Genomic DNA, 14,381 nt, shown 5'->3' on the forward strand with positions numbered 1-14,381 from the left:
ATAAGAATCTTCATTGCAACATCACTTATAGTAGTAAAAAAAAAAAAAAAAAACCTTAGCAGATGCAAAATAAATTATGGTATACTCCACAATAAAATACTAGAGAGCTATTCAAAAGAATGAGAAAGAATAGAATAGAATGTGTGATGGAAAGATCTCCAAAACACATCCTTGAAGACAGAGTATACTTACTACAAGACAAAAACAACCTCATGAATGCAGAACTTGCAAATTAAATGTTAATTATGACCCACATTTAGTTGAAGCAGAGGAAAACATCCACCCTAAAACTGAATACATGCCCAATTATTGACCTTTTGGGAGCACGGACAAATGTACCTTGATTTGTTCCGGCTTTTACATCATTCTTTTTCACCTCATTTTAGTACTAACCATCATTCTTCTACCTAGTTTGTCTTTCTAGCCCTCTGCCTTACCAGGGAGGTGGCATCCACTATGCACCCCTAGAGTAATGAGAACTGTCCTGAGTTTTATCACATTGAGCTGGTGCCCAGGTACAGGAGTGTCCTGGCTCCCGAGTGTAGCAGAACAGTGTTCATTGGCAGGGACTTCTGTAAGCAAAGGAGGGTGCGTCGTGCAGTCCGATAGTAGGAGGCTGTTAGGACGAGCGCTGTACGGCCCAGCTGTGCCCAGCCATCCCGGTGGAACAGACCACCGCCTCCTCCCTCCTGAGTGGGTGCCTGCAGTCTGAGGTCCAGGCTTGGGATTTGTTTGAGGGTGAATTTTAAGAATTGTCGACTTGGGTTTTTTAATCAGATAATCTATTTTTAACTACCATAATAATTGTAGAGGAAATAAGTGGTTCTAGGACATAGTATTATATAGATTTTGGGACAAAATGGAAGAAAATATTGCAAATGTGTTTTATTTTCATAGATTCATTCAGAAGTCACAAGAAAGGACTGATGATGATGAAATAACATGGGGAAGTGATGAACTGCCAATAGAAACAACAAACCACGAAGATTCCAGTAAAGGCAAGAATTTTATTAGCAATTTTTTCATCAAAAACAATGGATAGAAAAAATAAATGTTTGAAAAGGATTATTTTCAGAATATATGGATATATTACTTCACCATATGTGTACGTTGTTTGAGTCTATATATAAAGTTAAATCACACAGGCAAAAATCAACAAATTCATTTATATAACCAGAAGTTTGCAGAGTTGTAGGCTAAAATTCTCAGTGGCTTGGAGTAAAACAAATAAATGTGTAACGACTTAAATGGAAACACAAAGTCACAGTTTTGCCATTCTGTGATGAGAAGTCAAGGAGCACATTTTATTTATAGTGAAATAGGTAGACTAGTTCAGAGATAAGGATTTATTACCCTTGAATCTCAACCTCGTTTTTAGGAGCTAGCGTCGTTCGGTCTGTCCTTCGTATTGGCGCTTCTCTCGTTCTGTAACTGAGCCAGCGGAGAAACGAAGTCCTCGGCCGGAGTTTCATTCCTCTTTTTCATATAAGGAAATATACCAGTGCAATGAAAGAACATGGGTTTGTAAGCTGAAGTCTTAGTTAAAAGCAGTGTATTGAATACGTTTTGGACTCAGGTTGACCTGTTGATGACAGTGCTCATCCCGGCAGCCTGTGCGCTTTAGCCTTAAGCTCCTGTTGCATTCACACCAGCTCTGTAGAAGTTCACCGTTATTTCATATGAGTGAATTATGTGCTCATAGCTAGCCTTCACCCCAGCCAGATGGTAAGCTTCTTGAGATATATCTTGTACAGTCTTGTGTCCCCCACGATGCCTAAAATTACTATTGCCTATGTAGTAGCTGCATATCAAAATTATTTAATCAACTGATTGACATAATAAAAGCTACCCTTGTACAGACTGTAGCAGGACATCTCTCCAACTTTTTTTCAGGATAATAATTTCTTTCCGTTACAAGCAATTTCCATAGAGCAGGTACTAAATTAGACATGTGTCTATTCTAAGACACTGATGCCACTTGTTTGATAAACTCCTGAAGACCCCAAGGGCTCCATGTGCATGGAGAAAACCATCAAATACCAGAGATGCTGGCCTGAGTGCCACTGAGTGAGGAGATAGGGGAAGATCAGTGTTTCTGGTGCATTGCCCTGTTGTGAAGGATTTCTGAAGCTCCCCCTTTCCCTGTCCCCATGTGCTTGAAACTCATTTAAATGGAACGTATCTAGGCCTAGATGCATTTTCATAAAGAAAGCAGTGCCATTTGAGTCAAGAGCCTTAAGAATTTCTAAATAGGCCCGGCCAGTGTGGCTGAGTGGATTGAGCGTCGTCCCATGGACTGAGAGGTCCCGGTTCGATTCGCAGTCAGGGCACATGCCCGGGTTGTGGGCTCGATCTCTGGTGGGGGCGTGCAGGAGGCAGCCAATTGATATTTCTCTCTTACATCGATGTTTGTATCTCTCTCTCCCTTCCTCTCTCTCTCAAATCAGTATTTCAAAGAATCAAAAAAAAGAATTTCTGAACAGTATTTCCTTGAAAGTTGAGTACAAGGGCCTTGCTGTGGCCAGGATTTTCCTGTGTGGATTGTGCTTATCTGCCTGCCTATTAATTCTAGTGCCTCATTAATTCTAAGGACTCTCGCTCTTGTAAAAATAGATGAGGTGAGACTAGGCCAAATTTAGTTCCCTTGTGGGCTCAATCAGTTCTGGGGGGAATTTATTTTAATCGACTGCTGACTTCTTGTTAGATTACCCTTTTCTGACCAACGAGGCGCTCGCTGCACTTCCCGTCATCAGAGTGCTTCCCTCTGGCAAATACACTGGCGCCAACTTGAAATCAGTCATCCGAATGTTGCGGGGTTTACTAGATCAAGGGATTCCTGCTAAGGAGCTGGAGGTAAGTAGCCTCTGCAAATGGTTTTTCTTTCTCAAACAAAATTATATTGAGGGTTAGAAGAAATCTTGAAAATGTCTGTTACTTTACTACTTAACTTGCAACTGTAAAAATACCACCGTCTCACCATATCTAGCAGTACATTATTGTTTTAATTAGGATCCTAAAACATAGTATCTCTGTGGCCATTTTGGAGCTTGATACATCTCCCTGCAGATTATTCTCCCTGCCTCATATGTAGGGATAAAGTGTTTGTTTTTGTTTTTATTAATTTTTTTTTTTATTATTGATTTTAGAGAGAGCGGAAATGAGAGGGAGAGAGAGAGAGAAACATCAGTGCAAGAGAACATCAATTGGCCGCCTCCTGCATGCCCCCCACTAGGGGCTGGGCCCACAACCTGGGCATGTGTCCTAACCTGGAATCGAACTGGTGACCTCTTGGTGCATGGGTCGACACTCAACCACTGAGCCCTACCAGTTTTTGTTTTTGTTAAGTCAACTATAAAATTTTACTTTTGTAATTGTTTTTGTTTTTTTAAAGTCAATTATCAATTCCAATCATCCACTAAACTTCGTAACTAATACACTGTAGATGTGGTTCATCATTAACAACAGTTTCTAACTTAACACAGCTCCAAGAATACACTGTTCCCCTCCATTTTGCAGAAATGACTTCTTTTTTAAGTCTTGAGTTTAAATGTTAGAAACCTTGCCCTGGCCAGTATGGCTCAGTTCGTTGGAGCGTCCTCCCGTACAACAAAAGGTGGTGAGTTTGATTCCTGGTCAGAGCACATTGCTCAGGTTGCAGGTTTGATCCCTTGTTGGGGCGCATGCAGGAGGCAGCCAATCATTTCTCTCTCTCGCTCCTTTTCTCTGCTCTCTAAGATCAATTTTAAAATAAATAAATAAATGTTAGAGACTTTTCATCACAACCCTTTATAAATTTGCTTGTTTACTTCTTTATTGCCTTTCTCTCAATAGAGTATAAGCTCGTGGAGAGCCAGAATCATTTTTCCTCAAAACTGTATTTCCAACACTTATTACACTGCCTTGCATATATAGTAGACATTTTCTGTATATATTCATTGAGTGTGTAGATGGTTGGTAGATGGGTGGATGGATGCACGGATGGTGACAGATGAAAGGAATGAAAAGTGAGAAAGTGTTGTCCTGGCTGGTTTGACTCAGCGATTAGAGCATCGGCCCACAGACCAGTGAGTCCCAGGTTCGGTTCCCGCTAAGGGCATGTACCTTGGTTGTGGTTCGTCCCCGGCCCTGGTTGGGGTTGTGTGGGTGGCAACCAATCGATGTGTTTCTCTCACATCGATGGGTCTCTCTGTCTTCCTCCCTCTCTCCCTTCCACTCTATCTGAAGTTGTATACAAAAATGTCCTCAGGTGAGGATAAAAAAAAGTAAGCCCTGGCCAGTTTGGCTCAGCAGTTAGAGTATCGGCCAGCAGTCCCGAGAGACCCAGGTTCGGTTCCCGCTAAGGTCACGTACCTCAGTTGCAGTTTGTCCCCAGCCCTGGTTGGGTCATGCAGGTGGCAGCCACTCAATGTGTCCCTTTCACGTTGATGTTTCTCTCTTTCTCTCTCTCCCTCCCACTCTATCTGAACAAAAAAAATGGAAAAATGTCCTCGAGTAACGATTTTTTTTAAAAAGTGAAAACTGTTGACTTTAGAACATAATACTTTCCAACTACAACTCAGCCACATGGAATATTCTATGACCTCACAAAGTTGGCTTTATAAATTGTACTTTGTTTTACATTATAATTATAGACATCTTTAAACTTGAATTTAAAATCTTGGTACAAAATGCTACCTCACAAAGTTAGTTGACTACAACGTGTAAAAGATATTTGCAATAGAATATTTTAACAACTGGTGTACCAAATTAGTACTGGGAATTTAGGCTTATGTATCTCGGCAAGACATCTATTTCTTAACACTCAAAGCCTTTCCCAATCAATAGCCAGTTTTGTATGTATCCTGAACGTTTAAAGCATTTGCAGTTATTACTGAATTACTGCTTATCTCAACAAATTCAACTTTTTTTCCATTTTTGCTTACAGAATCTTCAAGAGTTAAAACCTTTGGATCAGTGTTTAATTGGACAAACTAAGGAAAACAGAAGGAAAAACCGATATAAAAATATACTTCCCTGTAAGTTCCAATTTGGCTTCAAATTTTACTATCTGTCACATAAGTGCACCTTATCAGTGATGCCAAATCAGTATTTTAAGTCTTATTAACAATATGAATTGCCTTCTGGTTGAGCAATTTCATAGTTTATATGTCACAACCAACATCTATTTATTTCACTCATCACAAGTTTAGAGAAACGTCTGTGGTCCATAACAGCTTTGTGCATACGTGCGGCTACAGTGGTACCACCAGGTAGCATTATACTTTGAAGGTACCAGAAGGAAAAAATATTTTTACCCATATTACCAAACATTTGATTTTTTATAATTATATATGAGTATATGTGTATAGCGAAAATATTTATGTCTAGCAACTTCTTAAAGAAATTATCAGCCACATTTGTATATCTCTTAGCACAGTGGATAATACCATATGGCACATTAACCCTTTCTTTGCCAGGAAGCCATAAATCCAGAGATAAATAACAGGACCAAGAGTGATAAATCATGCTATAAATAATAATACAGTTGCATTTTTTTCAATCAAGATGGAAAACACAAAATACATTTTGGAAAACTTATTGTAAGAAGTGCATCTTGGCATTTTACAATGGAATAGGTTATGGTTTGGCATGAAATAAATGGGAATTATTTCAGGCAAAAAAGAAAATGGTCAGACTATTATCTCATAGTCAGAGTGGGATAAGCCACTCTGAATGAATACAAAACCACTGAGTGGGTTTGTTTCTGTGACTAAGAGATACAAGTCAAGTAATAGAACGGCAATCGATGGAAGATTTTGAAACCTGTTACTAAAAGTCATAATTTGATAATCACAGAAATTACCAGTTAATTTTATAAATACTTGGAATAGAAATAACTTCTAGTGTATAAGTACATACAAATTAATTCTCTTGGATAAGACAGCTTTATATATATATATATACTTTTCACTGAGGCTGCCTGTTTTGAAATTTTATATTTTGACTATATGAAATTACAATTAGATAAAGACAAGAGTCTGTATGCCTAGAGAATAAAGTGAGCTCCCTTTTTATTGTGTTTATTATTCTGGCTGCTTATTAAAAAGAGTATAACTTAATTAGATGAGCAAGAGTTAATTATGCCAATTATATTTGTAATAAGTACTTTAATAGTTTCGCGGTGATACTAATTTTTGTTTTATGAAATAATTTTTCTGCACTATCATGTCATCATTAAAAATAGGATGGAAAAAAAGTCACAAAGTTGTATTTTTCCCCTAGTTATTAAGAACTTCTCAGTGCATTTATTAATTTATTAATTTTAATATCTTTTATCAGATCTGTATGAATACTATCAGTCAGAAACTGAGTTGCCCTCTTTGGTATACTTGTAACATGAATGAAATGAGTAAATATAAAACGACTTATACTATAATTTGAAAGTATGCCCTTATTAAAGTGTTGGTGATTTCATCTATGGTTATGAGGAATTTCTCATAATCTTTGACTCACCCTGTTTATAAAGCTCTTGTTTAAAAATGCATGAGACAATGGCTGTTTTGTGGTGGGAAATTCACAGATGACGCCACGAGAGTGCCCCTTGGAGATGAAGGTGGATATATCAACGCCAGCTTCATTAAGATCCCAGTGGGGAAAGACGAATTTGTTTATATTGCCTGCCAAGGACCTCTCCCTACCACTGTTGGGGATTTCTGGCAGATGATTTGGGAACAAAAATCCACAGTGATAGCCATGATGACCCAAGAGGTAGAAGGAGAAAAAGTCAAATGCCAGCGCTATTGGCCTAACATCCTCGGCAAAACGACAATGGTCAGCAACAGGCTTCGGCTGGCGCTCGTGAAGATGCAGCAGCTGAAGGGCTTTGTAGTAAGGGCAATGAGCCTAGAAGATATTCAGGTAAGGGAGTTAAATCTTTCCATTTACTGAGGCTCCTCTCGTGGTTGGAATGCAGGCCTGGACTCTTTCCATGATTGTAATCAATGTGTTTCTCAAAAAAAAGCCGGTGATTTCTAGGTTCCCATTTCAATGGAGCTAATGCCACCTATTATTTTTTTTTTATCTGATATAAGTTTAAATGTGACATTCTTCTTAAATTCTGCCAGTTTCCTCCAGTACGTACTGTATTAAAAGGAAAATGAGAAGACAGCTTTCAACGTGATCGTCCACCATTTGTGTAGTGATAGCACGGAATGGCTCAGAGGCTGTGTGCTGGCAACCTGTTTTTTAAAAATCAAACCTCTAAGTAGACTTGAGAACTATTTTTTTTTTTTTAATCTTTAAGTAGAAGATATTCCTCCATAAAGACAACATCTTTGGTATACTACATGGACAATTGTAGCATAAACATTTGCCATTCAAGTAATTCCTACTGTGGCTACCTGACAACAGAATCAGTGTAGCCTGAATTAGACAGTTGGGTGTACCTTAAGTAAAGCTACTGTTTCCTCACCTCCACACTTTATTTCACTCCTCCCCCAGTAATTCTAGCTAGGTGTGAATAATGTGTTTCCTACTGGAGTCTTCTCACTCTTAAAGAAAGAGTAGTTTGCCCTGGCCAGTGTGGTTCAGTTGATTGGGCATCATCCTGTGCACCATCCTGTGCACCGAAAGGTTGCTGGTTCAACTCCCGGTCAGACTGCACGCCTGGCTTGCAGGCTTGATCCCCAGTGGGGGGCGTGCAGGGGGTAGCCCATCGATGTTTCACTCTCACATCAATGTTTCTCTTTCTCTCTCCCCCCCTCCCTTCCTCTCTCTCTAAAATTCAGTTTAAAAACTAAATATTTTCTTTTAAAAAAAGAGAGAGCGAGAGTAATTTTATTTTCACAGAAACAAAGCTTACAAGCATACTGACTCAGTTCTGCTGGTGGCATGTAATTAAAGCCGGAGAATTTCCTTCATGATCTTTTATTCTTTATTTTACAAAGAAGTTTATACCTCCTTTTTCATATACACCAGCTTGCATTGCTAATGCTAACACAATTGTTCAGTGTTCCTCAACCAATTTAATTAATAGCACGTTTCTGGAGCTCAGGCCGTTATGGAACCTAGCAGTTAGCACAGCAAAGGGACATGCTGACGTCACAGAGCTTGCTCTCCGATGAGAAAGTGCTGGTGCTGTGGGGAAAATCGTGGAGGCGCTGAATGAGCCACATGGATATCTGGGGGTGCGGGTGGGGGGCATTTCAGTCAGGACAAGTGAGTGCAAAGGCCCCAAGACTAAATTGTGCCTCGTGTTTTTAAAAAGCCACAGAGATGTCCCTGTGGCTGGAGCAAAGTGGCCAGGAGGAGGAGGTTAGGTCTGAGGTAGCGGGGCCCAATTACATAGGGTTTTAATTCATTGCAATGACTGGCTTTTATCTGGGGTGAATTTGAAGTTGGTTCATTTAAAAGGGGTCATTATGAAAACATATTTTTCTTTTAGGATTTTCAAAAAGTTTTAACCAATATTTTAAAGGTAGATCTAGAAGCCCCTCATCAAGGGAGTTTGTTGTGTGATTTCAGACAGGAGAGGTGCGACACATTTCCCACCTGAATTTCACTGCCTGGCCAGACCACGACACGCCCTCTCAGCCAGACGACTTGCTCACGTTCATCTCCTACATGAGACACATTCACAGGTCAGGCCCCATCATCACGCACTGCAGCGCTGGCATCGGGCGTTCAGGGACCCTGATATGCATCGATGTGCTTCTGGGATTGATCCGCCAGGACCTGGAGGTGAGCAGGAGCGTGGGCTGAGCGCGCCTTCGCCAGAAACAACAGTGGAATGTAACTGTTTAATGAGTTACAATCTTGGGATTGTTTTATCAGTTTGTATGAATGCCTTAATTTTCTTACTATTATAGAATTGTATTTTTGCAAACGTTCAAAACTGCATATACTGTAATGAAAAAGAATTACTATTTCAAATTTATATTTGTTTACTGTTTGTTTGTTTTATTTTAACCATGTGACCAAAAACCCCTTATGCAGTATTGAAGTTTACTCTTTATCGTCTTTAGGCTTGTATAAGATAAAGTCAGTTTTATCTTATATCTTAGGATGCAAGGGATGGAAATATTGAAGCACAGAGGAAAGCATATTTTGAAATGAACAGACTTATACTCTTTTTTTTTTTTTTTTGGTTATTGTTATTGATAGGTGGGAAATGAATCTTTTGTTAAACAAATTAATGCTAAATAGTGTCTCTCTAAATGATTATTCCCAATTTAAAGATTACTTAAAAAATAAAGCTAAGCCCTGGCTGGTTTGGCTCAGCGGTTGGAGCATCGGCCTGCGGTCCAGAGAGACCCGGGTTCGGTTCCCGCTAAGGGCACGTACCTTGGTTGCAGTTTGTCCCCGACCCTGGTTGGTCGTGCAGGTGGCAGCCACTCAATGTGTCCCTTTCACATCGATGTTTCTCTCTTCCTCTCTCTTTCTCCCACTCAACTGAACAAAAAATAGAAAAATGTCCTCGGGTGAGGATTAACAAAAAAAAATAAAAATGAAGCTAATGAATGTAATATTACTTAACCCAAATCAGTACAAAGATTATTTAAAATGTTAGAATATCAACTATATATAATATTTAATTGGAATAATTGCCTTTTAACGAATTTCAGTTAAAAATGGTCTGCCTTGCACCTCACACTCTGCTGTGTCTACCGTAATAGTTTAAGGGGACAAAATGAAGTGGTCTACTTCCCCCTTGTTTCAAACTGTTAAATATCCATGAAAATAAAAAGATCAGGAATGTTTTTCTGAAAAGCAAAGGTAGGAAAATTAGTTTCCCTTGTTTTCTTAACATTAGAAGTTAGTCAAATGTCAGAGACAAGAATTTATGTTGGGAATTTTCAAATAGAATAACCTTCCCTAATTCTTGAAAGATCATAAATAAAATGATCAAATGATGGCAAAGTCAATTCACCACTCTGTTTTGTCCAGAATAGTTTAGACTGCTAGAAAGGGAAGAAGAATGGGGTACAGAGATCTCTCTAGGCCAGTGCTCTGTGAAGCTTTGGGGTTCATACTGGGTTATGGTTTTTACCTAACATACAGAGACTGCCTCGTTTTGTTTTGGGCAGTTTGACATCTCCGATTTGGTGCGCTGCATGAGACTGCAAAGACATGGGATGGTGCAGACGGAGGTGAGTCTTGCTGTCTTCCAGTGAGGGTTTTCATGAAGATGCTGATATTTTAAAAGTTCTGATTAAACCATTACTCTTTTGAGGCTTCCCACATTAGTGCATAAATCCAAAGAATTATGATAATGAGGGATTTTTTTTTTTTTTAAAGCATGAGGACTCATACAGGAAAAAAAAAAGAAAATATTTGTAGGCTCTATCTTTTAAAATGTTGCCTTTTAATTTTAAAATGAAGAAATGTAATATCTGCATTGAATAGATTATAGCATGGGGTGGCATGTTGCAGGCAAAAATGTGGTATAGTACAAAATAGCATGCAGTTAGTGTCCTTCCTTCCCTGCATTCACCCAGAAAGTTTGAAGGCCACATTGTTGCTACAGAAATTCCCCGAGAGGGAATGGATTCTGCAGCATCGACCAGAAGGCAGGAAGCAGGCTGGACAAGGCGCTGTTGGATAGTGAAGGGGTGGGTCTGTTTTTCCTCCGTTTTGACCATTTTCAATTCACTCCTCTGAGATCAAACCAGTTTCTCTCCCTCTAACCTACAGCCTTGTGCCCTCTACAAGGTCTGCATCCCACACCGTGTCTGTCTGCTCTGAGCAGCTCCATTGCCCTTTTTGATTGTTCACATTTCTCTACCTCTTGAAGTATACAGAAGTTTACTATCTTTAAAATTAGAATGTGCCCACTTTCCCTTTACATGCCTTTTTAATTCAAATTAAACCTAAACATTAAGCTGCTTTAGTCACATTTTTTATAGGTGAAGGAAACATGTTGATCTGCGTAGGCAGTTCTTTAGCCCCGGGACGTTCACTGGCGCGGCAGTGGTATCGATCGGCGCCGACTGTACCAGGCGCTCCTCTGGGTGCTTGGAGCGCATCAGTGAATAAAACAAAGGTCCTGCTAGAATGACAGAGACCTCCTGGATGGGTGGTGTGAGGGCGGCAGGTAACAGACTCATTAAGGAAGTAAATGATGCAGGACATTTGAAGTGCCCGAGCTGCAGAGGGAAACAAGTAGAGGGAAAGTCCTGGAGGTCCAGGCGCTGCCTGAAGAGGGGGCACCGCTGAGAATAACACCTGAGCAAACACGTGGGGGGTCTTGTCGATACTGCGAGTAAAAGCCTTTCGGGCAGACAGAACCCCTGCGTGGAAGTCCGGGGGGGAAGTGGGTCTTGTGCGCTTGGGGTGGCGTGTGGCTGAGGTGGAGGGAGGAGGGGCAGTGAGAAGGGAGGCCCCGGAGCCAGGGCTCGGGCTTTGCTTTGAGTGAAACGGAGCCGTGGCAGGCCTGTCGGTATCCGTGTTGGGCAATGTGATCTGATTCGCATTTTAAAGGCCCACTCTGGCTTCCCTGTTAAAACAAGACCGACTGGGGGAAGAGGACACAAGGTTAGAAGCTGGGAGGTCAGGTAGTGGCAAGCAGTGGTGGCCTAGACTGGAGTCGGGTGTGGATATAGAGAGAACAGAAGTGGGTTTGCTGCCCTGGCTGGTGTGGCTCAGTTGGTTGGGCATCATCTGTGCACCAAAAGGTTGCCGGTCAGATTCCCAGCCAGGGCACAGCCTGGGTTGCAGGCTCGATCTCCGGTAGGGGGCGTGCAGGAGGCGGACAATTGATGTTTCTTTCTCTCTCCCCCTTCCTCTCCCTCTAAAAATCAGTAAAAATCTTTAAAAACAAGAGAAGTGGGTTTGCTAATGGATTGTTTGGGGTATGAGAGAAGGTTAAGGATGAACTGTAGAAAATGTGGGAAAATTTAAAAAATGAGCAAAAAAGTAAATAAAAGTGTTACTTGTATTCCTACACTTCAGTTAATGTTTTTCGGCAACATTCTTACATTCTTTAGTCTCAGTTGCTCATGCTCTCACACACACCATTTTCAGTGCAATTCATCTATAGTTATTATTTTATTAGTTTCCATTTCGCATATTGTGAATTTTTCAATTTCCAGACTCAGTAAATCCTTGTCAAATAAAAATACTCAGACCCCTGCATCATCAAGTTAATAGAGAATAATTTCACCAAAAACAGTTAATTTTCATAAAACACTGATTTTCATATTTTCCTGTTCTAAATATTTAAAGAAAAGTATTTTGTGTAGCTTCTTCGGTATTAATTTCTTGATATTTCAAAACATCAAGATGAGCCCTGGCCAGTTTGGTTCAGCGGTTAGAGTGTCGGCCTGCGGACCAGAGAGACCCGGGTTCGGTTCCCGCTAAGGGCACGTACCTTGGTTGCAGTTTGTCCCCGCCCCAGCTGCAGTCACGTGGGTGACAGCCACTCGATGTGTCTCTCTCACATCGATGTTTCTCTTTCTCTCTCTTCCCCTCTCTCTCTCTTCTCCTCGCTTTCCCTCCTGCTCTATCTGAAGATAAATGCCAAAATGTCCTTGGATGAGGATAAAAAAACATCAAGATGAGTTCAATAAATCTAGAATAAATTTTGTAGGAAGTTTACTTTTTCATTATAAAACCAAATCACAGCCCAGCCAGTGTGGCTCAGTGGTTGAGCACTGGCCCATGTACCAAGAGGTGCCTGTTCGATTCCCAGTCAGGGCACATGCCCAGGCTGTGGGCCCGATCCCCAGTGGGGGGCATGCAGGAGGCAGCCAGTCAGTGTTCTCTCTCATCGATGTTTCTATCCCTCTCTCCCTCTCTCTTCTTCTCTCTCTAAAAAATGAATAAAGAAAAAAAAAATTTTTTAAATCACCAAACAATAGAAGTGGCCCACCAACCAAGGACAGCTTCAGTTAGTACCCCGGACATTTCTATCCATTCCTCCTACCTCAACCCAGGGCTTTCTCCCTTCTCATTTCATCAGTCTGCTTTCTGTTTGTAATCACTTTGATGACACTGCACAATTCTACATCCTGCTTCTCCCATTAAGTATTTTCTGTATTTTCAAAATTACTCAAACATCAAGTATAGTGAAGCTATATTTATAAAACATTCACATTATACATCTAAAGCCCCCCCCCCCCGACCCATCTCTTTTTCTCGCCATAGGATCAATATGTTTTCTGCTACCAAGTCATCCTTTATGTCCTGACACGTCTTCAAGCTGAAGAAGAGCACAAAGAGCAGCCGCAGCCTCCGAAATGACCTGAAGAGAGCGGCCTCTGCACGCCTTCCGGGCTCGCCCTGCTTCCCAGGGGCGCTCCTGTTAGCCTCGAAAGCGAAGACCAGGCAGCAAGTCCACCCCACACCACTAGGCGTATCCTTCTCTACCTGAGAGGGGCATCTTTATAACAGTAAATAATGCCGAGAGGCTGTATTTTTACAGCCACTTTAACCTATGATAATTATTTTTTTAAATGTTAACACTAACTGACTAGTGCAGCATTTGATTATAGTGGACATTGTTACAGAGACACACTGAGTCTTTTTTTAGTGTACCAATCTTGTTTATAGAAAAATTCTTTTCCAGTATTTTAATAATGTAGTTATTTTATAGGGGATACTTAAAATCAGTATTTAAGCTTTAAATGGCAGTAGACTTGGCATAGAAAAAAAAGTAGCAAATGTTTACTGTATCAATTTCTAATGTTTACTATATAGAATTTACTATATTTATATACTTTTTCATGAAAATGGAGTGATCAGACATGTTTGTAACTGCATCACCTCTTTGTTATGTATCATCTCACTTTGTAAATAAAAATACACCTTAAAACATGAACAAGCCAAAAGTGTATGCAGACAAATTAAACATCTTCAGGATTTTTTTTTTTATATTGATTTTGGAGGGAGAGGTAGAGAGAGATAGAAACATTAATGAGAGAGAACATAGACTGGCCGCCACCTGCATGCCCCCCTGGGGATCGGGCCCACAGTCTGGGCATGTGCCCTGACCGGGAATCGAACCAGCGACCTCTTGGTGCCTGGGTCGACGCTCAACTACTGAGCCACACCGGCCAGGAAGTATGTTTTTTTAACAACATCCAGGCTTCTGGGAAGGCGAGGACTTCTGGATCCCAAATTTCCATCTGCCCACTTCGGCCCAATGGTGCCCGGGACCCAGAGTGCTGTTGAACCTGGTAGATACCGGGGTCTGACGTGAGGTGCAGGTGGGCACCGGCTGGCAGAGCTGAGAAAGTCCGTCTCCCTGCGGCTGCCGCCCTGCCTGGGCAGTGACCTCAGGCTCTGCTGTGGTGAAGCTCGGAGTGTCTGGACGGCAGGGAGTGGTGAAAGGCAGCGGTCACACCCCGGGGAGATTGGGTTCGTTTTGGCCGCAGGGAAGGAGGTCAGCCTGAAGAGCCTGCTTC

At 41.1% G+C, this 14,381-nt stretch overlaps 1 protein-coding gene across 6 annotated transcripts in view; it reads left to right on the forward strand.

The window, feature by feature from the left end:
- PTPN13 (protein tyrosine phosphatase non-receptor type 13) overlaps positions 1-13,805 on the forward strand; it is a 195,390-nt gene extending 181,585 nt beyond the window's left edge. For 3 of the 6 annotated variants that reach the window (XM_036259635.1, XM_036259641.1, XM_036259668.1), the window contains 7 exons: positions 898-998; positions 2,705-2,853; positions 4,925-5,015; positions 6,560-6,897; positions 8,503-8,718; positions 10,065-10,127; positions 13,123-13,805. In XM_036259635.1, the coding sequence (XP_036115528.1) occupies positions 898-998; positions 2,705-2,853; positions 4,925-5,015; positions 6,560-6,897; positions 8,503-8,718; positions 10,065-10,127; positions 13,123-13,218 (1,054 nt within the window). In that variant the 3' untranslated portion in view covers positions 13,219-13,805. The remainder of the gene's footprint in view (positions 1-897; positions 999-2,704; positions 2,854-4,924; positions 5,016-6,559; positions 6,898-8,502; positions 8,719-10,064; positions 10,128-13,122) is intronic. The other 3 variants (XM_036259648.1, XM_036259661.1, XM_036259654.1) reach the window with 1 other exon arrangement.
- Positions 13,806-14,381: the final 576 nt, after the last annotated feature.

The sequence above is a fragment of the Molossus molossus genome, unplaced genomic scaffold (assembly GCF_014108415.1).
Source record: "Molossus molossus isolate mMolMol1 unplaced genomic scaffold, mMolMol1.p scaffold_m16_p_1, whole genome shotgun sequence".
Taxonomy (NCBI): Eukaryota; Metazoa; Chordata; class Mammalia; order Chiroptera; family Molossidae; genus Molossus; species Molossus molossus.